The following is a 27,749-nucleotide window of genomic DNA, read 5'->3' as shown; positions in this document are numbered from 1 at the left end:
ACAATTCACGTTTCTTGCCCCCATTCATTTAACGCGGAACGCCTTCTCCCTCTGACCAGCAGTAACACAAACAATAATCACAAGACCACTTCTGGTTACCCTCACCAATTCCACAGCTCCCAACTCTGTGTTCACCCACCCTGAAACCACAAATGAATCAGCCAAAAGTCAAGGGTCCACTTTCTCCAAAAACTTCACTCCTATTGTCACAGACTCTTCTACACCTGCATTACTAGCTGTTTGGGGTTTTAGGCTGGGTTTCTGTACAGCACTTCGAGATATTAGCTGATGTACGAAGGGCTATATAAAATAAACTTGATTGATTGATTGATTGACTCATCTTTATCCTGACCCTCCGTGCAAGCCTCAGGCTTCGAGAACTTCACCAGATCTACCACCTCAGATACTTCACCCTCATTCACTTCCATTTCTCCTCCTAATTCAGCTCACTCTGCTTACACTTTCTACCATTCTTCTTTAACAAACCATCTCCCCTTTTCTGCAATTTTTAAGACTCAAACTCACCCTCTTCCTCCCTCTCTCTCTTCGACATAATCGGCCTCTCCTTTTTCCTCCATATTCCAAGTGTACGTCTCTTTATGATAATACTGCACTTCTCCTGACATACTTCTTGTTCTTGCCTTGTCAAGGGACGAAATTTAACCAGCTGTCACAATCTCAGTACAATCAGCACGAACCCCTCGGGATGTAGCGCTCAATAGTGCATCCCACTTATAAAGCAGCTGCTTCGTCTTGATGTTCTTTATAAAAAGCTACCGCAACGCTTTTCCATTTCAAACAAGCGCGCTCTTCCAACCACCATCCACCGTCTCGCTTCATGCGCTTGATACCCTCACGTCAGAGCTTGACATGAGGGTGCCCTATTTTGTACAGCAGAGGTCACTCTCACGCTGATTTAGTTATATGCAAACGCGTGTGAGAGAAATACACATTCATATAGCAAAACACGTTCAGCAGTTTTTATTATTAAATGCTCAATGACCGTACAATATTAACATATACATCATTTTTCAGAATAAAAAAAAATATATATATATATAATAATATATGCCATTTAGCAGACGCTTTTACCCAAAACGATTTACATTCACGTGTGCATACATTCTAAGTACTTGACTTAGACTGAAATAGGTGCCGGTACTCATTTTGGGTGTTGGTACTGTTTATATTTAGGTGCAGGAGCTCCACAATACGTTTGAGCTAATATTCTATAACAGGAACAGGAGCTTAAGCAGTAGAACATTTGAGGTGCCGCTACTCAGCTCTGATGAGCTTCCGCCCAAGTCAAGCACTGGAATCTAACCCCCTATCCTGGCGTTGCAAGCGCCAGCTGTACCAATTGAGCTACAGAGGATCACACAGAGAACCTTTTATCAGTTTTAAATAGGCCTATGCTTATTTTATGGCCCAGGCCCTATCAACCATGAACGTGTACGATGGTCCTTGTTATGTTGAAAGTGATCACTCCACAACAAAATCTAAATCTGTTAAATAGCTGCTTAAAAAGTTATGTTAGGTTGAGTACACATATGCCATCTTTGTGTAGCCCTAGCAGCCCCTCAATTACACAATTGAAGATAGAAACTATTTAAAATGATGACAGACTTATCTTTACCATACCATTTGGTACATAGACACATAACAGATGGTGTGGGAGAAGGGATTTGTATAAAGACTAGCCTACTTTTGTGGCTCTAAAAACTTCAGGCAAACTTACAGATTGGAGTGAAACAGGGTTGCCAAATCAATATATTTTCTCAGTGGGTGTGCTATGCTCAAATCAAAACAATCAGCAATGGTGTAAGAAACAAACTGAAAAAAACATGTATTGTTCCAGTAGAGGAGTCCTTACAAAACTCTTCAGTTTAGATAATCACAGTTTTAAACAATCTTCATATACTTTTAACCAGAGTTCACATTTATAGCTAGCTAACAATCATACATCTTCGTAAAGAATACAGTTTAACAAGACATACAGACAATTGAACATGTAGTAGCTGACTGTTCTGGCATTGAAATGACAACACATTTTGACATTTGTATGATTAAGGAGAGGTTGAGGAGTGTTTTTACCCCTGTGAGACAATAACATATGAACATTCACTTGAGGTCAACATAAATCTATGGACACAAACTCATAATTGAAAAACGTAATTTACAAAATGAAAGGAACTTGGAAAAATATTGGAGAAAAATCTCCATGCATGTACACAACACGCTGTGCAAAAATTGAATGTACACTGACAGACAGATCCACGCACGCACGCACTCAAACACACACACACAAACAGTCTTTTTCAAACACACACATCACAGTTTAACTTGGTCTTAAGTTCCAGGCCATTGTTTCCAGTGTTTGTTTCTGTTCTCTTCATAGAAGACTGTTGTCCAACTTTTCAATCCAACAATAAAATGTCCTTATTAAATAGGTTGTGATACAAATATGTAAATGAAAATGATATACTAAAAAGAGTAATATAGTAGAATTGGCCATATGCATTGAAGTAGAGTTAATGTACTTTTATTACTGTTAACTGATTTACTCTTATTTTGACACCATGCAGACATCTGCTTATTTCCTAAACATTCCATTAGAGGACAACAGTAAGAAGGGAAATTATGTTCACAAGATGACACAGCAGAATAAATCTTTTGAATAATACACAAGGTAATAAGTGCAAGAGCGCAATAGGCAAAAAGGGAGAGAGAGAGATGAAAAGACAGCGATATCTAGAAAAGTACACAGAGCTGAAGTTCTTGTGGATATAAGGGCACAAGGCGAGACCCAGATGCAGACACAGGAGGCAGATGGTTAGAGTCTTTGTAGTTTATTTATAATCCAAAAGGTGTAGGCAAGAGAATGGGCATGGACAGGCAAAATGCCAAAACCAGATTCTGAGTCTCTGAGTCCAAGAGGTAAAGAGTGGCAGACAGGCTCGATGTCAGGGCAGGCAGAAGGTTCAGGAAGGCGGGTACGGAGTCCAGAAAAAAAAGGCAAGGGTCATAACCGGGGAGACTAGAAAAAGAGAATAGAAAACAGGAGCACGGGAAAGCACGCTGGTTGACTTAAAAACATACAAGACAAACTGGCACAGAGAGACAGGAAACACAGGGATAAATACACTGGGGAAAATAAGTGACACCTGGAGGAGGTGAAGACAGATCAGGGCGTGACAGTGGAGTTCTTTCCAGTCAAGGATCAAGATGTTTTGAGATTGGCAGACATTTTAGCAAAAGTCACCGGGGATGTCGATCAATCAATCAAGTTTATTTTATATAGCCCTTCGTACATCAGCTAATGTCTCGAAGTGCTGTACAGAGACCCAGCCTAAAACCCCAAACAGCTAGAATGCAGGTGTAGAAGCACGGTGGCTAGGAAAAACTCCCTAGAAAGGCCAAAACCTAGGAAGAAACCTAGAGAGGAACCAGGCTATGAGGAGTGGCCAGTCCTCTTCTGGCTGTGCCGGGTGGAGATTATAACAGAACTATGCCAAGATGTTCAAAAATGTTCATAAGTGACAAGCATGGTCAAATAATAATCATGAATAATATTCAGTTGGCTTTTCATAGCCGATCATTAAGAGTTGAAAAACAACAGGTCTGGGACAGGTGGCGGTTCCATAACCGCAGGCAGAACAGCAGCAAGGCCAGGCGGACTGGGGACAGCAAGGAGCCACCACGCCCGGCAGTCCCGACGTATGGTCCCAGGGCTCAGGTCCTCCGAGAGAAAGAAAGAGAGAAGGAGAAGATTAGAGAGAGCCAAGATTTTCAAAATGTTCATAAATGACAAGCATGGTCAAATAATAATCAGGAATAAATCTGTTGGCTTTTCATAGCCGATCATTAAGAGTTGAAAACAGCAGGTCTGGGACAGGTAGGGGTTCCGTAACCGCAGGCAGAACCGTTGAAACTGGAATAGCAGCAAGGCCAGGCGGACTGGGGGCAGCAGGGAGTCGTCATGCCCGGTAGTCCTGACGTATGGTCCTAGGGCTCAGGTTCTCAGAGAGAGAAAGAAAGAGAGAACGAGAGAATTAGAGAAAGCATACTTAAATTCACACAGGACACTGGATAAGACAGGAGAAGTACTCCAGGTATAACCAACTGACCCTAGCCCCCCGACACAAACTACTGCAGCATAAATACTGGAGGCTGAGACAGGAGGGGTCAGGAGACACTGTGGCCCCATCCGAAGATACCCCCGGACAGTGCCAAATAGGAAGGATATAACCCCACCCACTTTGCCAAAGCACAGCCCCCGCACCACTGGAGGGATATCTTCAACCACCAACTTATCGATGAAGAGTTAATGTATTGGGAAAGACCTCGAGACTAGATGACAACCATCTCCATACTCTATGTACTATACATGTCTATACTCTATGTACTATACATCTATACATGTCTATACTCTATATACTATACTCTATATACTATACATGTCTATACACTATACATGTCTATACGTCTATACTCTATATACTATACATGTCTATACACGATACATGTCTATTCGTGCTCCCTTTCTGTTCATTTTGCTTCCTTCACCATTGTCTTCCTCCTCTTTTTTTACAAAAAAATATGGATTTCTCACATACTCCATTATAGACCTGACAGAAGAGGAGACTGTCATTGGTCCCCTTGGTGCAGTACCTGTCTTGTACCTATACTCTGAAGTATAATCATGTCTGAGGTCCAAGTCCAGAGTTTCCTCCTCTTCTCATTTTAGTAGTAACAGGATCACCAGTCGTCCATCAGCAAACAGGTCAATCCCCTTCTCTCTTTCAAAGAGAGTTTACTACAGACAAATATTTGGGGACACTGCTCTTTGGCAAGCTCACTTTGGTAAGCCCAGGTCTTTAGCTTGTTCAAGTGTCACTGAATCTTTGCGAGTCCATTAGCCAATAGGAGCCTGAGTGGGATGGTGGAGCGGGACACAGTCAATCGCGGTATATGCAGCCCTTGGAAGAGAGAGAGGACCATATTAGTGAATCAGCCGATCACAACGTGTGTAAGTGTGCATGCGTGTGTGTGTGTATGTACGAGCAAGCATACGTACATGTATGCGTAACTGTGTATGTTTGTGTGACCTCCCAAATACCAAATGCTCTGATGAGTTCCCTATGTACGGTCCATGTGAGAGTGTTGATTAGACACGCAGAGGTCAGCCCGGCAAACAGTACGTTATACAGGAAGACGAAGTTTCCCAGCCAGATATACCAACCAAAGTCTCCCAGCAGATCAAACCGGGTGATCCCTGAATCATCAAGATCATAAGGAGAAATATTCAATGATTGTTTAGAAAAAGCATCTATTCATTTTTATTTTATATGTACACCACCATTCAATAGTTTGGAGTCACTTAGAAATGTCCTTAATTTTGAAAGAAAAGCACATTTTTGTCCATTAAAATAACATCAAAATGATCAGAAATACAGTGTAGACATTGTTAATGTTGTAAATGACTGTTGTAGCTGGAAACGGCTGTTTTTTAATGGAATATCTACATAGGCGTACAGAGGCCCATTATCAGCAACCATCACTCCTGTGTTTTGGTGGCACGTTGTGTTAGCTAATCCAAGTTTATCATTTTAAAAGGCTAATTGATCATTAGAAAACCCTTTTGCAATTATGTTAGCACAGCTGAAAACTGTTGTTCTGATTAAATAAGCAATAAAACTGGCCTTCTTTAGACTAGTTGAGTATCTGGTGCATCGGCATTTGTGGGTTCGATTACAGGCTCAAAATGGCCAGAAACAAAGACCTTTCTTCTGAAACTCGTCAGTCTATTTTTGTTCTGAGAAATGAAGGCTATCCATGCGAGAATTTGCCAAGAAACTGAAGATCTCGTACAACGCTGTGTACCACTCCCTTCACAGAACAGCGCAAACTGGCTCTAACCAGAATGGAAAGAGTAGTGGGAGACCCCGGTGCAAAACTGAGCAAGAGAACAAGTACATTAGTGTGTCTAGTTTGAGAAACAGATGCCTCACAAGTCCTCAACTGGCAGCTTCATTAAATAGTACCCGCAAAACACCAGTCTCAACCTCAACAGTGAAGAGGTGACTCCGGGATGCTGGCCTTCTAGGCAGAGTTGCAAAGAAAAAGCCATATCTCAGACTGGCCAATAAAACTAAAAGATTAAGATGGGCAAAAGAACACAGACATTGTACAGAGGAACCTAGAGGCCAGCATCCCGGAGTCGCCTCTTCACTGTTGACATTGAGACTGGTGTCTACCCCAAAGTGCTCACTCCACCCCAACTCAAGGCTGTCATGGTTATTGATACCAGACTGTGTCTCTTCTCCTCCCAGAGGATCTCTGATGGCTAACAATTACATACACTGACATAATGTAAATGTTATACATTACCATCTCTCCCTCAGTGACATTGTTAGTTTCTAAGATCTCCACCCGTCTCCCCTTATCAATGTCTGCCACATGTAATCGCATCCCTGCACTCAACACATTCCAAGCTTAGTTGCACACAGTATATACCTTCCTCCTATAACCCTTAACTTCTGTTGTAGACCCTCAACCTTAGCACTCCATCAGTGACATGAATAAGTAACATTTCATATTCTCAGAACCCAACAAAAGTAACCTACCCAACCCTGGTTATGTAATGGGACTAACTAGTAAGTTTCCTGGGTAAAGAGGCCTCTTCAAACTCAGCACAACTCAATGTCTCGTCAAGGTCCTCCAGCAGCTGAGGATGGAAGACGTTCAGGGACTCAGACCAGCACACACATACTGTACATACCAACACCATTCACTGACATGAGTCTCACACAGACACACTCACCTTTGGTTTGACCAGTAGGCTTCCTGTGATGCTGAACATGTGTGATAATCCCAGAGGCATACTGTGGGAGACAGGGTATACATTTATATAATACACAGGTATCACAGAGAGAAACCTCACATATACACAATGCCAATGGCCTGGGATATTCATGGGTAAAAGTGTACTGTACTAACAACAGCAGCAGGACTCCAAACAAGGAAATGCAGGAGTACAGATAAGGCAGGTAATACTCCCACAGATCTGACAGACAGAACATGTAACACATTTTAGAGTAATTTAGGAATTAAACTTACATTGCAGATTTTTAGTTAACGTCAAAAGACAAAATATGTGAAGAGGTGGAAGATGAAAGACAAAAATCACATAAAACTGGTTACGAAAGTCACATAACAGGGGGAGAGAACGAGAGGGGAGTAGGAGAAGAGGAGTTGTTTTACCGTAAAGACTGGCCATATTATCATCAAGTATGGCTGATGCCACTCACACCATCCCCAGTACCAGCAGGGTCAGGAGGAAGAGGACTACTGCTGTCTCATACAGACGGGCCATCACACCCTGTGTACAGAGAGTATAGAAACGTTATACCACATCTTATACACACTTTTACTGTACATGATGCTTTATCACTAACCTTGTCCCAGATATGTACTGTGGGGAGAACAAGTATTTGATACACTGCTGATTTTGCAGGTTTTCCTACATACAAAGCATGTAGAGGTCTGTAATTTTTATCATAGGTACACTTCAACTGTGAGAGACGGAATCTAAAACAAAAATCCAGAAAATCACATTGTATGATTTTTAAGTAATTAATTTGCATTTTATTGCATGACATAAGTATTTGATCACCTACCAACCAGTAAGAATTCCGTCTCTCACAGACCTGTTAGTTTTTCTTTAAGAAGCCCTCCTGTTCTCCACTCATTACCTGTATTAACTGCACCTGTTTGAACTCGTTACCTGTATAAAAGACACCTGTCCACACACTCAATCAAACAGACTCCAACCTCTCCACAATGGCCAAGACCAGAGAGCTGTGTAAGGACATCAGGGATAAAATTGTAGACCTGCACAAGGCTGGGATGGGCTACAGGACAATAGGTAAACAGCTTGGTGAGAAGGCAACAACTGTTGGCGCAATTATTAGAAAATGGAAGAAGTTCAAGATGACGGTCAATCACCCTCGGTCTGGGGCTCCATGCAAGATCTCACCTCGTGGGGCATCAATGATCATGAGGAAGGTGAGAGATCAGCCCAGAACTACACAGCAGGACCTGGTCAATGACCTGAAGAGAGTTGAGACCACAGTCTCAAAGAAAACCATTAGTAACACACTACGCTGTCATGGATTAAAATCCTGCAGCGCACGCAAGGTCCCCCTGCTCAAGCCAGCGCATGTCCAGGCCCGTCTGAAGTTTGCCAATGACCATCTGGATGATCCAGAGGAGGAATAGGAGAAGGTCATGTGGTCTGATGAGACAAAAATAGAGCTTTTTGGTCTAAACTCCACTCGCTGTGTTTGGAGGAAGAAGAAGGATGAGTACAACCCCAAGAACATCATCCCAACCGTGAAGCATGGAGGTGGAAACATCATTCTTTGGGGATGCTTTTCTGCAAAGGGGACAGGATGACTGCACCGTATTGAGGGGAGGATGGATGGAGCCATGTATCGCGAGATCTTGGCCAACAACCTTCTTCCCTCAGTAAGAGCATTGAAGATGGGTTGAGGCTGGGTCTTCCAGCATGACAACGCCCCAAAACACGGAGTGGCTCCGTAGGAAGCATCTCAAGGTCCTGGAGTGGCCTAGCCAGTCTCCAGACCTGAACCCAATAGAAAATCTTTGGAGGGAGCTGAAAATCCGTATTGCCCAGCGACAGCCCTGAAACCTGAAGGATCTGGAGAAGGTCTGTATGGAGGAGTGGGCCAAAATCTCTGCTGCAGTGTGTGCAAACCTGGTCAAGAACTACAGGAAACGTATGATCTCTGTAATTGCAAACAAAGGTTTCTGTACCAAATATTAAGTTCTGCTTTTCTGATGTATCAAATACTTATGTCATGCAATAAAATGCAAATGAATTACTTAAAAATCATACATTGTGATTATCTGGATTTTTGTTTTAGATTCCGTCTCTCACAGTTGAAGTGTACCTATGATAAAAATTACAGACCTCTACATGCTTTGGAAGTAGGAAAACCTGCAAAATCGTCAGTGTTTCAAATACTTGTTCTCCCCACTGTATGTGCTTTAGCCAACTCATCCCAATCATCATGGCATGACAACAATACTCAGGGGATTTGGCTCAAGCACATTTTCTAACCAGTCTTCTCTCTCACTGAAGCAGGTACATTTTTGGATCCAGCGAAGCCCTCAGACTCAGTGAAGAAGTAGGCAAAGGGCAGGAGGAAGACCAAGGAGAGGTTGGAGAAGAGGAAGACTAGATTCCACAGTCCTGCATTTAGAGATGGGGACAGACAGTGTTATAGACAGTGAAAGGCTTTATCTCTCTACCTTAATTGGGGAGCACAGGCTCGAAGGGAAAGGGGATACCTAATCAGTTGCACAACTGAATGCATTCAAGTGAAATGTGTCTTCCGCTTTTAACTGGTTGGGTGGCTGCGGGTGGCTGCCTTGATCGACGTCCTCATCATTGGCGACCGGGGAGCAGTTGTTAACTGCCTTGCTCAAGTTCAGAACAGCAGATTTTTTTCCACCTTGACGGCACTGAGATTTGAACCAGTGACCTTTTGGTTACTGGCCCAACGCTCTTAACCGCTAGGCTACCGTCTGCCTCCATAGTAATAGATGGAACGGAATAAATTGAATGGTATTGAGTAGAGGTCGACCGATTATGATTTTTCAATGCCGATACTGTCACAATCGTTAGAATGATTGGACCAAGGCGCAGCGTGCGTAGAGTTCCACATGTTTATTTAAATGAAACTCCCAGAAAACAATAAAGAAACAAACAAACCAGAAAACAATAAAGAAAAAAACAAACCGTGAAGAAATGGAGTGCTCACAGGCACTACACAAAAACAAGATCCCACAAACAACAGGTGGGAAAAGGCTGCCTAAAAATTATCACCAATCAGAGACAACGATAGACAGCTGCCTCTGATTGGGAACCATACCAGGCCAACATAGAAAACGAAAAACTAGAATGCCCACCCTAAACACACCCTGGCCTAACCAAATAGAAAAATAAAAAGGCTCTCTAAGGTCAGGGCGTGACAGATACCGATTATTGGAGGACCAAAAAATGCCGATACCGATTAATCGGCCGATTTTTATATTTATATTTGTAATAATGACAATTACAAAAATAATGAATGAACAATGAACACTTATTTTAACTTAATATAATACATAAATAAAATCTATTTAGTCTCAAATAAATAATGAAACATGTTCAATTTGGTTTAAATAATGCAAATACACAGTGTTGGAGAATAAAGTAAAAGTGCAATATGTGCCATGTAAAAAAGCTCATGTTTAAGTTCCTTGCTCAGAACATGAGAACATATGAAAGCTGGTGGTTCAATATTCCCAGTTCTTCAATATTTCCAGTTAAGAAGTTTTAGGTTGTAGTTATTATAGGAATTATGATGTGTCGACTATTTCTCTCTATACCATTTGTATTTCATATACCTTTGACTATTGGATGTTCTTATAGGCACTTTAGTATTGCCAGCCTAATCTCGGGAGTTGATAGCCTTGAAAAAAAACAACAGAAAAAACAGAGCTGTGATTCAAGCGTTGCTAAGAGCTTCTGGCAAACGCAGTCAAGTGCTGTTTGAATGAATGTTTACGAGCCTGCTGCTGCCTACCACCACTCAGTCAGACTGCTCTATCAAATCATAGACTTAATTATAAAATAATAACCACAGAAATATGAGCCTTTGGTCAGTAATATGGTCAAATCCGGAAACAATAATTTAGAAAACAAAACGTTTATTCTTTCAGTGAAATACGGAACCGTTACGTATTTTATCGAACAGGTGGCAACCCTAAGTCTAAATATTGCTGATACACTGCACAACTTTCAATGTCATGTCATAATTATGTAAAATTCTGGCAAATTAGTTCATAGTTCACAACGAGCCCAAACTGTTGCATATACCCTGACCATGCCGATTAAATCGGTCAACCTCTAGTGTCGAGCACATCAAACACATAGTTGTCATATATTTGTTATCATTCCATTCACTCCATTCCAGCAATTATTAGCAGCCTCCTGTTCTGTCTACATGCTATTGTCTTCTGATTCAACTTCACTAACAGTCCGTTTTAGAAGTTGAGGTTCTGAGGAGCTCATATCTGCTGGAGCTCATATCATATCTGTCTTATCATCATCACTGAGTAAAGGTCTTATTTGCACCCTTGTAACCTGGGGTGGACTGTCATTTTTCTCTGAACAAATTCAATAGGAATAAAAATAAAATATGTGAAGCATGCGCACTAAGATAATCTTTCAACAGCAGAGGACCTCAAACCACGTACAAAATGTCAGCATACATTAGGTGGGTCTGACAATGTGTGTCAGCGTAACTATCTATGTGAGTATGTTCATGTAGGGGCTTGTGTGTGTTTACCATGTATAAGAGATCTGTTAAGCCACTGCATGTAGTAGCTGTGTGGGAAGGAGTGCAGGACCTCATTGGAGAAGATGGAGAGATGTAGGAATAGAACAGCGCCCACAGAGACAGAGAGTGAAAGTACAGAGCCACAGCCTAGAGAAAGACAGAGAGAAAGAGTGAGAGAGAAAAAGAGATTTTACAAAAAGAAGCTGCATTCCTATATGACACATAGAAATATCAAATATGTAACTAACCCTTATATGTAGCTAACCCTTATCGCAGTACAGTAATGTCTGGACACCCATATGTGTTTGTGTGTGGCCCTGACCTGTGTGTAGGTGTGTGTTACACTGGCAATACTAAAGTGCCTATAAGAACATCCAATAGTCAAAGCTTAATGAAATACAAATGGTATAGAGAGAAATAGTCCTATAATTCCTATAACAACTACAACCTAAAACTTCTTACCTGGGAATATTGAAGACTCATGTTAAAAGAAACCTTCAGCTTTCATATGTTCTCATGTTCTGAGCAAGGAACTTAAACGTTAGCTTTCTTATATTGCACTTTTACTTTCTTCTCCAACACTTTGTTTTTGCATTATTTAAACCAAATTGAACATGTTTCATTATTTATTTGAGGCTAAATTGATTTTATTGATGCATTATATTAAGTTAAAATAAGTGTTCATTCAGTAATGTTGTAATTGTCATTATTACAAATAAATTTTAAAAAATTGTCTGATTAATCGGTATCGGCTTTTTTGGTCCTCCAATAATCGGTATCGGTATCGGCGTTGAAAAATCATACTCGGTCGACCTCTAGTCTGGTATGGCAACTGCTCGGCCTCCGACTGCAACGCACTACAGAGGGTAGTAGGGCTGGGGGCGAAATGGCCTAAAGGTAATATCTCAATTTCTTTCAAATATTTGGACGATTCACAATATATATCTCGATTTCTTGTTTTTCTCTAAACAAATTAAAAAAGGCCAAGACATAATTCTTAACTGAATTATCTTTATTAATATACAAAATATATTAATTATTTGTGCCAAACAAATGAACAACACACACCCACACGTCTATTCTATTGCTTACAAATGTTTGACCACTAGCTATTTGAATATGTAATTTATGTAATAATTTTGATTGAAAATGTATTAATTTAGTTAATTTGTTGTTATAATTAAAACAGCCTGTGGTTATTTGCTATTGGATTGGCAGAATGACACAACTACTAACACATTAGCCTACAGCTGGCCTGAACATAACATTTTTGAATGCACTTTAATTATCAAATGTCACACTTACCGATGGTGAGGTGAAGCCTGTGCCCAAAGCACTGCAGGCGGGTCCAGTTGTTCAAGCGCAATGCTTTTATCATGTTGCTCCTGCTGTCAGTTGTCACGCACACCTGTCGGTATTCGCTCATCTTCCACGATGCCAGAATCTTTGAGGCCCTGGGCTTTTACTTCACCCGTATGATCATCGAGGAAGTAAGACGTCTGGAGGCAGACATTTTGCAATTTCCAGTCTTCATTTATGTAGTGGAATGTCAAACTTAGGTGTGGCTCTGACGTTCTGCTCGACCATAGATCAGCTGTGGTGGAAAAATAAGAAACACTAGCCAGCTTCTCTGCGACTCTTTCGCGGGTAGCAGTATATAATCGCGGCAGGGCTTCTTCCGTGAAATACTTGTGGCTTGGCAGCTGATATTTGTGGTCAACTGTAAATAACGGCTTTTTAAGCCTGGCTTTTCTACTGTAAAGATTGGAACCATATTGTAATGACCTGACTAGATCATAAATGAACAATTGTCCAGACAGAGGATTGAGTTTGCGAATTGACGGTTTATTAAACCAACTTTACACAGGCTACTGTTTGGCCGTAGCCCACGCCAAATGAAGGACAGATAACCCACAAGCCAATCATGACCTTCTCTTGTGAAGCCCAGACGTATGAGAGAGAACAAAGGCTAAACTTGGTCTTAACTTCCAATGCTCCATCCCCCTGCCCAACCCCCCTCCACGCCACTCCGCCAACCGCAAGGATGCCCGGCATCAGAACATTCCAGGCATTCCCGTGATTGGCAGATAGCAGGTTGATTGACATGTCAATCATTCACTGGTCACGATGGCTACACCCACCCGTAGCACGCGCTCCAGCAGGTGTATCTCACTGATCATCCCTAAAGCCAAAACCTCATTTGGACGCCTTTCCTTCCAGTTCTCTGCTGCCTGCGACTGGAACGAATTGCAAAAATCTCTGAAGTTGGAGACTTTTATCTCCCTCAACAACTTTAAAAATCTGCTATCCGAGCAGCTAACCGATCGCTGCAGCTGTACATAGTCCATCTGTAAACTACCCACCCAATTTACCTACCTCACCCCCCATACTGCTTTTATTTATTTACTTTTCTGCTCTTTTGCACACCAGTATCTCTTCTTGCACATGATCATCTGATGATTTATCACTCCAGTGTTAATCTGCTAAATTGTAATTATTCGATTTATTGCCTACCTCATGCCTTTTGCACACATTGTATATAGATTCTCTTTTTTTCTACCATGTTATTGACTTGTTTATTGTTTACTCCATGTGTAACTCTGTGTTGTTGTCTGTTCACACTGCTATGCTTTATCTTGGCCAGGTCGCAGTTGCAAATGAGAACTTGTTCTCAACTAGCCTACCTGGTTAAATAAAGGTTAAATAAATAAAAAAATATAAAAAAATGTCAGACACCGCGAACACTGGGTGCTGGTCAGTACAACGCAACCACCTACTAGCCTAACACATAACACACAGCTGTCTGTGCGGGTCGCTACAATATCTTTCGCTATGTAATAGGTCACTGCATCCATTATCTCCTTCCACCTCAAACTTTTCTTGTCATAAGGGATTACGTTTGAAAAGGATGTGGCTATGGTAGTCTTTTAGCAGACGTTTTGGGAATCGGGCGACTGGAAGCGGCAATGCGTAGTCTCACACATTCCACCGGCGTGTTTCAGTTGCAGGTGATTGAAGGGGTTGTTGGTTGAAGGCGTTTCGTTCTAATTGTCTTTCAACACATTTTGCACAGGACATTCGTTTGCTGAACATCAGACCTCTTAAACCCGAACCACTTCTATATTACTGAAAAAACATTGTTGCCCTTTTCGGGGATGATTTCATCCTCACGAGAGGCTGAGCTGGCCCACTCACTTTCCATTTTGGTGGAACTTTTACCTTCGCTACACTTTCCGGCGTGGTTACTATTTGTGAAAGGTTGTCTAGGGTTGTGATGGGTGGATGACCTCTGTGCACGTGTTGTCACGTAATTGGGACATGATTCGACATTGGGCTGACAGTGAGAGGCTGCATTTGTAAAACGTTACAACATTATAACAGAACGTTGATTCTTGCGATACAGGCATTTTCCATATCGCGCTAAAACATAAACTTGAATATATCTAAAAAACTTGATATATCGCCCAGCCCTAACAGAGGGTAGTGCGTACAGCCTAATACATCACTGGGACCAAGCTTCCTGCCATCTAGGACCTCTATACCAGGCGGTGTCAGAGAAAGGCCCTAGAAATTGCCAAAGACTCCATCCACCCTCGTCATAGACTATTCTCTCTGCTACCGCACGGCAAGCGGTACTGGAGTGCCAAGTCTAGGTCCAAAAGGCTTCTTAACAGCTTCTACCACCAAGCCATAAGACTCCTGAACAGCTAACCAAATGGCTACCCAGACTGTTTGCATTGACCCCAACCCCCCACCCATATTTTTACGCTGCTGTTACTCTGTTTAAATCAAATCAAATGTATTTATATAGCCCTTCTTACATCAGCTGATATCTTCAAGTGCTGTACAGAAACCCAGCCTAAAACCCCAAACAGCAAGCAATGCAGGTGTAGAAGCACGGTGGCTAGGAAAAATTCCCTAGAAAGGTCAAAACCTAGGAAGACACCTAGAGAGGAACCAGGCTATGAGGGGTGGCCAGTCCTCTTCTGGCTGTGCCTGTTGGAGATTATAACAGAACATGGCCAAGATGTTCAAATGTTCATAAATGACCAGCATGGCCAAATAATAATAATCACAGTTGTTGTCGAGGGTGCAACAAGTCAGCACCTCAGGAGTAAATGTCAGTTGGCTTTTCATAGCCGATCATTAAGAGTATCTCTACTGCTCCTGCTGTCTCTAGAGAGTTGAAAATAGCAGGTCTGGGACAGGTAGCACGTCCGGTGAACAGGTCAGGGTTCCATAGCCGCAGGGAGAACAGTTGAAACTGGAGCAGCAGCGTGGCCAGGTGGACTGGGGACAGCAAGGAGTCATCATGCCAGGTAGTCCTGAGGCATTGTCCTAGGGCTCAGGTCCTCCGAGAGAGAGAAAGAAAGAGAGAAAGAGAGAATTAGAGAGAGCATACTTAAATTCACACAGGACACCGGATAAGACAGGAGAAGTACTCCAGATATAACACAGACCCTAGCCCCCCAACACATAAACTACTGCAGCATAACTACTGGAGGCTGAGACAGGAGGGGTCAGGAGACACTGTGGCTCCATCCAATGATACCCCCGGACAGGGCCAAACAGGCAGGATATAACCCCACCCACTTTGCCAAAGCACAGCCCCCACACCACTAGAGGGATAACTTCAACCACCAACTTACCATCCTGAGACAAGGCCGAGGTTATTATGTTTATTATCTATGTATAGTCACTTTACCTCTACCTACGTGTACATATTACCTCAGTTACCTCGACTAACCTGTGCCCACGCACATTGACTCTGTACCGGTACCCCCAGTATATAGCCTCGTTATTGTTATTTTATTGTTGCTCTTAAATTATTCTTATTTTATTTTTTAATTTTATTTATTGCTTACTTCAGTTTATTTAGTAAATACTTTCTTAACACTTGTTTTTTCTTAAAACGGCATTGTTGGTTAAGGACTTGTGAGTAAGCATTTCACTGCATTCGGTGACAAATACTATTTTATTTTATTTTATTTGAATTTACATCTTTTTTGGAGTCCAATAAATCTACTGACAGAAACAATGTGTTGATGTCACTGCAATTATACCAGAGTTGAGTTGTAAGTAAGAGCCAATGGACCACAATATAGTATGTAACTGTAGCAAGTACCTAATAACAACTTAATTTCCAAACTGAAAGACAATGCCACAGTGACACAGTGCTCCCAAATAGCCAACTAAGACTTTCAGAATCTTTAATACATAATGTGTGACTAAAAACTTCCTCTGTATAAAAGCAAGAGATCTAAAACCAGTACTTGGTCAGTACTCAGATACAAGCTGAAGAATAGTGTACTATATCTGGACTGAAACAGGCCTAGGATTTCTGGCAGCTCAAAGAGAATGGAGTGCATGCTTGGCAGTGTGAGGATTCGTGGAGAGAGGGGTTTTCAATCCACAGACTGTAAAGCTGTTAGGTCTATAAGGACTTGATGGAGAGGTGGGAGTGTGGGGGAGAGGACAAAGCCCATTTCACAATGCCTAACCAGCTAATGCCCAACACGATCATAGCCCAAACAGCTAATGCACAGCACACTAATAACCCAAACAAAAGCTCTACTCTGTATGAGAGAAAACTGCCAACAAATGACAGTTGGAGAACCATGGAGGGTTCACAGCGTAAACAAGCAGCATCTACTGAAAAATCTATGGCCTAGTTTCAGGGCTTAAAGTTGAGCCTCCCATCCCAACAAACAGAGTCATCGTGTTCAGTCACAACAAGACAGTCCTTTGTGAAGGACAAAACACCACAGGCCTTTATAGTTATTCTTCCCCTGTCCTGATTATCCTTCACTTTCCTATCTGCTGCAGTCCATGACAGACAGACAGAGCCCCACTGAGAGCACCTTCACCTGCTCTAGTCCAGAGGACTACAGTGTTCCCTGGCTCAGCTCTGATGCACACACTTCCCTATCCGTCTGTCTGTCCCCACCTACACTATATATACAAAAGTATGTGGACACCCCTTCAAATGAGTGAATTCGGCTATTTCAGCCACACCTGTTGCTGACAGGTATATAAAATTAAGCACCTAGCCATGCAATCTCCATAGACAAACATTGGCAATAGAATGGCCTTACTGAAGAGCTCAGTGACTTTCAACGTGGCATTGTCATAGAATGCCACCTTTCCAGGTCAGTTTGTCAAAATTTCTGCCCTGCTAGAGCTGCCCCGGTCAACTGTAAGCGCTGTTATTGTGAAATGGAAATGTCTAGAAGCAACAACGGCTCAGCCGCGAAGTGGTAGGCTACACAAGCTCACAGAACAGAACCACTGAGTGCTGAAGCGCGTAAAAATCATCTGTCCTCTGTTGCAGCACTGACTACCGAGTTCCAAACAGCCTCCGGATGCAACGTCAGCACAATAACTGTTCGTCGGAAGCTTCATGAAATGGGTTTGCATGGCCGAGCAGCCGCACACAAGCCTAAGATCACCATGCGCAATTCCAAGCGTTGGCTGGAGTGGTGTAAAGCTTACCGCCATTGGACTCTGGAGCAGTGGAAACAAGATCTCTGGAGTGATGAATCACACTTCACTTTCTGGCAGTCCAACGGACTAATCTGGGTTCGGCGGATGCCAGGAGAATGCTACCTGCCCGAATGCATAGTGCCAACTGTAAAGTTTGGTGGAGGAGGAATAATGGTCTAGGGCTGTTTTTCATGGTTCGGGCTAGGCCCTAGTTCCAGTGAAGGGAAATCTTAACGCTACAGCATACAATGACATTCTAGACAATTCTGTGCTTCCAACTTTGTGGCAACAGTTTGGGGAAGGCCCTTTCCTGTTTCAGCATGACAATGCACCCGTGCACAAAGTGAGGTCCATACAGAAATGGTTTGTCAAGATTGGTGTGGAGGAACTTGACTGGCCTGCACAGAGCCCTGACCTCAACCCCATCGAACACCTTTGGGATGAATTGAAATGCTGACTGTGAGCCAGGCCTAATCGCCCAACATACGTGCCCAACCTCAATAATGCTCTTGTGGCTGAATGGAAGCAAGTCCCTGCAGCAATGTTACAACATCTAGTGGACAGCCTTCCCAGAAGAGGGAAGGCTATTAAAGCAGCAAAGGAGGGACCAAGTCCATATTAATGCACAGGATTTTGGAATGAGATGTTCGAATAGCAGCTTTCCACATACTTTTGGTCATGTAGTGTATCTGTCTGTCCCCACCTGTCAATCTATCTGTCCACCTGTCATTCTGCCTTTATTTCTATATATGTTTTTCTTTGTCTTTCTGCCCATCACATCAGAAACGTTTCCTCACTCTCTCAGTCTGGCTCTCTCCGCAGTTGTGTTATTAACACTCGGGTTAGGCTAGGCTGCCCGCCCACTAGACAAACTCAAGTCCTGTGTGCTGAAGGATTTATCCAGTTTTTCCTTTCCGTCAGTGGGATGGACACTGACGTCACAAAAGATGTAGATCAAGCACAAAATAAGTGGTTACTTTTTATGCCCATCATATAAAATATAAGTGGGTGTCACGTTCTGACCTTAGTTCTTTTGTATTTTCTTTGTTTTAGTATGGTCAGGGCGAGAGTTGGGTGGGTTATCTATGTTTTGTGTTTCTATGTTGGGTTTTTTGTTTGGCCTGATATGGTTCTCAATCAGAGGCAGGTGTTAGTCATTGTCTCTGATTGGGAACCATATTTAGGTATCCTGTTTTCTGTTGTGTTTTGTGGGTGGTTGTCTTGCGTGTTTGTGTTTTCACACGGAACTGTTTCGGTTTTCTTATCTATTCACTTTGTTATTTTTGTATTGTTGTCGTGTTCAGTATTATTAAATATAATGGACACTTACCACGCTGTGCATTGGTCCGACCTTTCTTACTCCTCGTCAGAGGAGGACGAATTCCGTTACAGTGGGAGAATGGGATTACTGGTAACTATGCACATTACTTGTTAAGACTCAAAGGCCTTTCAAAGGGCAAATGTTGGCCATGAAAAACAGAACAGCACCACCACTACTTGATTAAAAGGCTGCACCCTCTGTCCAGCCTAATACAGTAAGGACACAAGTGCATGGGAATAGAAACACAATTGCCCACATAGGTCTGCATACACACACAAACACACACAGAGAAGAAACACTAATTCACAGGAATGGGTGTTAGAGAGGTAGAGACAGAGGAAGGGAGTCTGGAATGACTCATCAGTGAGTCAGACAGGTAGAAGAGAGATGGAGATCTACTGTGCTAAGCAGGGTCATAGGTCACTTCTCTGAGATGCTGTAGTGATAGAGCCATTATCACAGGTTGATGACTACATATGACATTTAATGCGGTTCATATACCAAACACTGGCATAACTACGTTTCACACTACAGTTCATGCTACACCAAAACACTAGAAAAATGGAAACAGGTGTGACATCACGTAACTATGAGTTGTGCACATATACCAGTGCAACAATCATCTTTACCACAAATACCCAAGTTCTCTTCATGCCTTGTTACTCCGTTTTTAGAGCTGGACGTTAGGCTACATTGAAGTTAGGCTACATTGTACATTTCAATGATGCTGAGATGTTGATGAATTTTTCAACATCTGGATAGAGTAGTCCACTGAGAATTTATAACTCATTGGGTTATAAATTACATATATTATGATTATTACTATTAAGAATTTAGCACACGAATGCAATATTTATCCTGAATTACTTGGTGAACTAAATGTCTTATGTTTGTTGTTACATTGTAGACAGGTGTATATAAAAGTGGATGCTGGTACAATAGTAAAGGAACGGCAAAGTGCTATTGAGAAATATGAAACACATACACAAATTCTAAAAGCAAGTTCCCTGGAATAGCCTGCACCCACACATATTATTCTTTATACATTTTATGAGATATAAACAATTGCATTTGCAACTGGCTGGTGATGACAAGTGCAGTGAGAGCGCTCCCTCAACAGGCAAGCTCTTTCCGTTTCACCGCAGTCAACGTGTAACCTACAGCTTGTACTTACTATGGTCTCTCTGACTCGGTCGTGGAAAAGCTGTTCACGGACCGACACATCTTCTGGAGCTTCCATGCTCCGACAACCATATCGCGGATTGACCGCCATTTATGGTGCTCAAATGTATATTTTTCTGGTTCTTGTTGCTGCTTCGTCAGACAAGCGCAGCAGCTCAGCTTGTCCTTGTTCCTAGGCTGACTGATGCTATGCAAATGAGTCGTCTCGCTGCCGCTAAGCTCTTGTGGGAACAGTGCCGCTGTACAAAGCGGCGAGGGGATGCAGTTGACGCGGTGTGATGTCAGCAAAAATTGCTGGTACAAAATACATTTCATTTTTGGTTCGACATTGTTTGTTCGATGAAGATTATTCAAGCAACATTCATATGATCAGCAACTTGATCATGTTCCTAATATCTTATCAGATATTTTCACATTTGATGTAATGCTCCCGAGTGGCGCTGAGGTCTAAGGCACTGCGTCTCAGGGCAAGAGGCGTCACTACAGTCCCTAGTTCGATTCCAGGCTGTATCACATCCGACCGTGATTGGGAGACCCATAGGGCAGTGCACAATTGGCACAGGGTCGCCGGGGTAGTCCGTCATTATAAGAATGTATTCTTAACACACTCGCCTAGTTAAATAAAGGTTAAATTTAAAAAAGAGCGCATTTTTCACTGGCTGTCCAATGAGACGTATTCATTATTCCACTTCTGTTTCAAAACGTTTCTTAAACGGAAGAAAACGGGATGGAACGAGGGAACTACCTAAATTCGTCCAATAGAAACTCTCGGTTTGCTTCCTTTTGGTTCTTAAACGGTAAACGGTTTCGGTAATGAATACACCCTTGTTGCGAAAACGATGAATGATAGGCTTTTTAAACTTCTTTAATTCAACCATTATTGGTTAAAATACACATAGCATACATTTGTGAACAGCCATTCACAACAACCTCAATCCGTAAACCGCAAATAAATGAGAGCTCAGTAGTGTGGTTCACATCAATGTGCTATGTAGCCTACTGCTGTTGTCCTTCCCTCCAAGCGTTTATTCAGGTTGGATAACCTTTGGATCCTAGAAGTAATCATCTAGATTTTCAAAAGTATCTGTAATCTGATGACAACATATTTTATGGTAATGTCACCGACTACAGTTAGTTTTTTGTTATCCGTTACATGTAACTGATTACATGTCCAGGGGTGTCAAACTCATTCCACGGAGGGCCTAGTGTCTGCAGGTTTTTGGTTTTTCCTTTCAATAAAGCCCTAGACAACCAGGTGTGGGGAGTTCCAAACTAATTAGTGATGTTAATTCATCAATCAAGTACAAGGGAGGAGCGAAAACCCGCAGACACTCGGCCCCCCGTGGAATGAGTTTGACACCTGTGATGTAGGCTAAACCGTTACTCCACAACCCTGAACGCAGGACATGTTTATAAAAAGGCTGCAAGCCAAGGCTCACATGATGATGGACAATGTCATGCAACCAATCCACAGCACTCTAATGCAGCACAGAAGCTGTCCAGAAACTCCACAGAAAGGTTTAGATGGTCGTTCTTACCCACAGCCATGAGACTTTTTAATGAGTGCAATGATTATTTGAAGTATGATGCTTCTTAACAGGGCCCAACAATTACAAAAAAACTTGGCCTAACTGTAATCTTTTATGTTACAAGCAGAAATATTGTAATCCAATTAGATACTTTTGAAAAACGAAATGATTACTTCCAATATCATTTTTTTATTCAGATAACACTCTAATCAGTTTGTTCCACCTGAGCAAGTCTGGCCACAAATCAGAGACCACTATGACCAACACTATGACAAACCAAATGTGTTTGCGGGAAAATAGCAGGAATAAGCTTTTGTAGGCCACAGTCCAAACTACAGTGTTTCTTCCAATGGTGTGACTGCTGTCGGCATTCAAAGACTATCCAACTTGAAAAACTTTTGGCAGTAAGACTTGACAGCAGTGATGTAGTCTATACGGGCAATACCCAGTGGGCACATACACTACCGGTCAAAAGTTTTAGAACACCTACTCATTCAAGGGTTTTTCTTTATTTTTACTATTTTCTACATTGTAGAATAATAGTGAAGACATCAAACCTATGAAATAACACATATGGAATCATATAGTAACCAAATAAGTGTTCAACAAATCAAAATAGATTGTATTTTTTGAGATTCTTCAAAGTAGCCACCCTTTGCCTTGATGACAGCTTTGCACACTCTTGGCATTTTCTCAACCAGCTTCACCTGGAATGCTTTTCCAACTGTCTTGAAGGAGTTCCCAGATATGCTGAACACTTGTTGGCGGCTTTTCCTTCACTCTGCTGTCCAACTCATCCCAAACCATCTCAATTTGGTTGAGGTTGGGGGATTGTGGAGGCCAGGTCATCTGATGCAGCACTCCGTCACTCTCCTTCTTGGTCAAATAGCCCTTACACAGCCTGGAGGTGTGTTGGGTCATTGTCCTGTTGAAAACCAGAAGGGATGGCGTATCGCTGCAGAATGCTGTGGTAGCCATGCTGGTTAAGTGTGCCTTGAATTCTAAACAGTGTCACCAGCAAAGCACCTCCACACAATAACACCTCCTCCTCCATGCTTTATGGTGGGAAATACACATGCCGAGATCATCCGATCACCCACACCGCGTCTCACAAAGACACGGCGGTTGGAACCAAAAATCTCCAATTTGGACTCCAGACCAAACGACAAATTTCCAACGGTCTAATGGCCATTGCTCATGTTTCTTGACCCAAGCAAGTCTCCTCTTATTATTGGTGTCCTTTAGTAGTGGTTTCTTTGCAGCAATTCGACCACGAAGGCCTGATTCACACAGTCTCCTCTGAACAGTTAGGGTTAGGATTTTGAGATGTGTCTGTTACTTGAACTCTGTGAAGCATTTATTTGGGCTGCAATTTCTGAGGCTGGTAACTCTAATGAACTTATCCTCTGCAGCAGAGGTAACTCTGGGTATTCCATTCCTGTGGCGGTCCTCATGAGAGTCAATTTCATCATAGCGCTTGATGGTTTTTTGCGACTGCACTTGAAAAAACTGGAGCATTGTGGCCTTGAAGAGTCATGTGATGGGTCAGATCTGCTGTGAAGTGATTCAGCACATTACAACTTCAGCAATTTGAGATTTTAAAAGAACTAGAAAAGGACATTCTTGAAGAAACTTTGTGGACTCAGCTGGCTAAAAGTTTTTCCATGGTACTAGTTTAATAATTATTTAGCAGTTTTAGCTTATACAGTTGAAGTCGGAAGTTGTTAAAGAGAATTATGTTCTCAATGTTCATAAACTGAACTTCAATTTACTACTCAGTCTGCCACCCAGAATTTATAAGATACTGGTTGAAATGAAAACAGACAGAGGCCCAGCCTACAATAGTCAAATGTTTATTCACGGGAGCGCTCTGAAGTCAAGAATACAAAGACATCCATTTTATAGTTGCGCACATACTTTCACACAAACAGTAGATATCCTACGCACATACATACACACAAACAGTAGGTGAGTTATATCCTTCTTCATGGTTCTCACCACTGTGTATCCCTACCCAGCCGACAGTTCCATTCCCCCCGAGATTAGAGAAACCTTGACAAGTCCTCCCTGTCCTCATAAATTCTCAGTTCCTGCCAGGTTGGTTCAAACACAGTCTAACTGTTCTCGGTATCTTTCTTCAGCCCCCCCCATACAAGTTAAAATCCTGAGCTACGTCTTGCTCAGGCAGTCTGTGTTTTCCCACTATACAGATACAGTGTTTAACCTAATTCTGACTAAGACTACACACATCATCAGATTATTATTTTAGGATTCTAATCAATTTCATACAGTTATAAGGTTTCAGAGTGTAATTATTTCATCATTATCTTTCAACCATATAAATTATCAGAAGTTTACATACACCTTAGCCAAATACATTTAAACTCAGTTTTTCACAATTCCTGACATTTAACCCTGGTAAAAATTTCCCTTTCTTAGGTCAGTTAGAATCACCACTTTATTTTAAGAATGTAAAATGTCAAAATAATAGGAGAGAATGACTTATTTCAGCTTTTATTTCTTTCATCACATTCCCAGTGAGTCAGAAGTTTACATACACTCAATTAGTATTTGGTAGCATTGCCTTTAAATTGTTTAACTTGGGTCAAACGTTTTGGGTAGCCTTCCACAAGCTTCCCACAATAAGTTGGGTGAATTTTGTCCCGTTCCTCCTGACAGAGCTGGTGTAACTGAGTCAGGTTTGTAGGCCTCCTTGCTCGCACACGCTTTTTCAGTTCTGCCCACAAATTTTCTATTGGAATGAGGTCAGGGCTTTGTGATGGTCACTCCAATACCTTGACTTTGTTGTCCTTAAGCTATTTTGCCATAACTTTGGAAGTATGCTTGGGGTCATTGTTCATTTGGAAGACCCATTTGTGACCAAGCTTTAACTTCCTGACTGATGTCTTGAGATGTTGCTTCAATATATCCACATAATTTTCCTCCATAATGCCATCTATTTTGTGAAGTTCCTCCTGCAGCAAAGCAGCCCCACAACATGATGCTGCCACCCCCGTGCTTCACGGTTGGGATGGTGTTCTTCGGCTTGCAAGCCTCCCCTTTTCCTCCAAACATAACGATGGTCATTATGGCCAAACAGTCCTTTTTTTGTTTCATCAGACCAGAGGACATTTCTCCAAAAAGTACGATCTTTGTCCCCATATGCAGTTAAAAAAGCCAGACTACGGTTTGTATGGTGGTTTTAGTGCAGTGGCTTCTTCCTTGCTGAGCAGCCTTTCAGGTTATGCCAATATAGTACTCGTTTTACTGTGGATATAGATACTGTTTTACCTGTTTCCTCCAGCATCTTCACAAGGTCCTTTGCTGTGGTTCTGGGATTGATTTGCATTTTTCGCACCAAAGTACGTTCATCTCTAGGAGACAGATCGCGTCTCCTTCCTGAGCGGTATGACGGTGGTGTTTATACTTGAGTACTATTGTTTGTTGTTTGTACAGATGAACGTGGTACCTTCAGGCATTTGGAAATTGCTCCCAAGGATGAATCAGAAAAAAAGTAGAGTTAAAATGAAAAAATGTGCGTGACAAATGTGAATTATTAGAAGCAGTGGTATTTCAATTGGATCTACTTACACTACACTCTTAGAAAAAAGGTTTCTTTGGCTGTCCCCTTAGGAGAACCCTTTTGGATTCCATGTAGAACCCTCTGTGGAAAGGGCCAAGCACTGCTGTAGAAGCCATGCATCAGGTCATTGACATGTTTCAGGAACTATGAAGACTGAGAATTCATGATTAACAATTACCTAAGGTCTTCACTAAGTTAGACTTAGCCTAGCAAGTACATTGACTATGTTTCCCTGAGCAATCTGGCAGTCAGGCAGGCAGACAGACAGAGAGAGAGAGAGAGAGAGAGCAATATAGACAGCAAAACAGGCTATTTAAATGTATTAGTCAGCAGGCTAGATAACTTCTGTACTCCTTCCGTTTGTTCCTCCTCCATCCTTCCATCCAAGCTAGAAGATTCCTGTAAGTTAAGAGAATCAAGAATTGAAAAGGCAGTTGAGAGGTGTAATGTCAGATTGAGTGTTGAGGGGGAACAGGGATAGGCTAAATGTATCCTATTGTCAAATACAAAATGCATAAAAATACAGGCCATTTTGAGAGGTGCAGGTTTCAATTAGTAGGCTAGTTTACTGTCTCACACACACAATCAATGTTTCGTATATGTGTATTTATGTTCTCTCTCTCTCTCTCTCTCTCACAGCTAGCATGACAATGTTGACAATCTTTTCTATAAGTTATTGTGATCGTAATCATCATCCCTCGCCCCTCATCTCTCTCTCTCACACAGAACACACACACATAGCTAGCACGACAACGTTGACCTGACGTTTTCTAAAGTTATTGTGAACATCATCTCTCTAACACACACACACACACACACACAGAACAAACACACATTTTATATCATTAACTAAACAGATATGAAAATGTTAGCTAGCTACAACCAACGCCTACAGCAGGTAAAAATTAAAACGAGAGAGAATAAAGTAGACGGCGCGTGTCAAACGTTTGATTTATGACCCTATGTCCGGATGACGCGTACATGCTCAAATATGGGCATCCGGTCAGGACATCCTGGCGGATGTTTTATTGCCCTTAGGGCTGTTGTCTATGAAGCAGGAATGTCCGGGGGAGATTGTATTGATGGCAGACGCATTATAAATAAGACCCAGAACAACACATGCAGCCCCAGAACACTAAACAAGATTTTAAAAATAAACATGGATTTTGTGATCAGTGGCAAAGCAGTGATGACCATAACAACGGAAGCAGGACCGCGGCTGAAACATAGAGAAATGTCCAAGTATAAAGCAACAATATACGAAGCGCCAGAAAAGCGGTTTCTAAGTGTGTATAGAACCCAAATACCGCCTTCAACTGCACTGAAAAATCAAGTGATGATGTCTAATGGACAGCAATGGGGGTATCAGTTTGATTGCCAGGCCTGTAGAGTGAAGCTCTATACCGTAGCTGAAGGAGAAGAAAATAAAGACCAGACTTTAGGAGTGGACTACGATCTTGAAGACTGGCTGGTTTTTCGCAAGGTTGTGTGTCCCGAACTGAGAGTTATCACAAAGGGATATAGTGTGTTCACGGGCTACGAGACCCATTGGGAAGGTACCCCTGACTCCTCAGGAAGAGTATTAAGAAAGAATGGACTTCCATGTGGATGCGTGGAGTTCTATATCAGCAACGAGGAAACCCGCAACCAAAACATTCGTGATCGTGGCCTGACTGGGGATTTTAGGTTGCGCATGCTTATTTCTTTTAAAAGTTGGGATCTAATGGAATTGAACATTTTAGAGTTGTTGGATGCTCTTTTTGTACAGAGCCAACAGCGGCAGAGCATTGCTCGGCTAAGGAAATGCATAATATATACGAATCCTGAGGATTATGATTCAAAGGAACCCCAAGAAGGTTCATCCTCAGAACGGTCAGCCCCCGAAGAAAACTAAGTACGCGGCTGCGTTAACCCCGCCCTGATACCCAAAGGACGGGTTCAACAATAAAAGGAGTGCCAATAAAGCCTCTGGTTCTTAATTTCAGCATATACCATGGATATTCATACAACATACCAGGACTCCGATACGTCATGGGGGCCAGACCCTAAGGACTCTATGCCTCGTAGCCCACCATTCTACTCCCCCCAGGCAAGACCCCCGACACCCCCTACATGTACACAGCCTGAGGATGTCTTAGATCGGGTGGTCAGTACTACTTCTTCAACCATTTTGAGGAGCTGGTGAAAAGACTGTGGTCCTGCAGGTTTATACCTTCGCTGGTCAGAGCCCTGGAGTCTAT

The 27,749-nt window shown here is 42.2% G+C and overlaps 2 protein-coding genes across 8 annotated transcripts in view; both read right to left on the bottom strand.

Annotated features, from left to right (window-relative positions):
* Positions 1–966: 966 nt before the first annotated feature.
* Positions 967–21,078, bottom strand: LOC129815516 (limb region 1 homolog-like protein). Of its 7 annotated transcripts, none has more exons than XR_008753444.1 (6): positions 20,390–21,078; positions 9,174–15,763; positions 7,264–7,381; positions 6,824–6,884; positions 4,672–6,727; positions 967–4,019 (listed from the first exon to the last, which is right to left on the bottom strand). XR_008753444.1 is itself a non-coding variant. In XM_055869410.1 (6 exons), the coding sequence occupies exons 3-6, from the start codon at positions 6,881–6,883 to the stop codon at positions 4,894–4,896; spliced, it is 417 nt and encodes a 138-aa protein (XP_055725385.1). In that variant the 5' UTR covers position 6,884; positions 7,264–7,381; positions 20,390–21,078; the 3' UTR covers positions 4,026–4,893. The 7 variants fall into 7 exon arrangements, 1 of the variants encoding a protein (XP_055725385.1); XR_008753446.1 differs by having other exon boundaries at positions 4,683–6,727; XR_008753445.1 differs by lacking the exon at positions 967–4,019 and having other exon boundaries at positions 4,026–4,979; positions 5,120–6,727.
* A 2,705-nt stretch (positions 21,079–23,783) lies between these two features.
* LOC129815514 (uncharacterized) overlaps positions 23,784–27,749 on the bottom strand; it is a 39,872-nt gene continuing 35,906 nt past the window's right edge. Inside the window, exon 5 of the mRNA XM_055869408.1 lies at positions 23,784–25,908. Within this exon, the coding sequence (XP_055725383.1) occupies positions 25,819–25,908 (90 nt within the window). The 3' untranslated portion in view covers positions 23,784–25,818. The remainder of the gene's footprint in view (positions 25,909–27,749) is intronic.

The sequence above is a fragment of the Salvelinus fontinalis genome, chromosome 18 (assembly GCF_029448725.1).
Source record: "Salvelinus fontinalis isolate EN_2023a chromosome 18, ASM2944872v1, whole genome shotgun sequence".
Classification (NCBI taxonomy): domain Eukaryota; kingdom Metazoa; phylum Chordata; class Actinopteri; order Salmoniformes; family Salmonidae; genus Salvelinus; species Salvelinus fontinalis.
The sequence above is the reverse complement of the archived record's forward strand: the minus strand, read 5'-3'. Positions and strand labels throughout refer to the sequence as shown.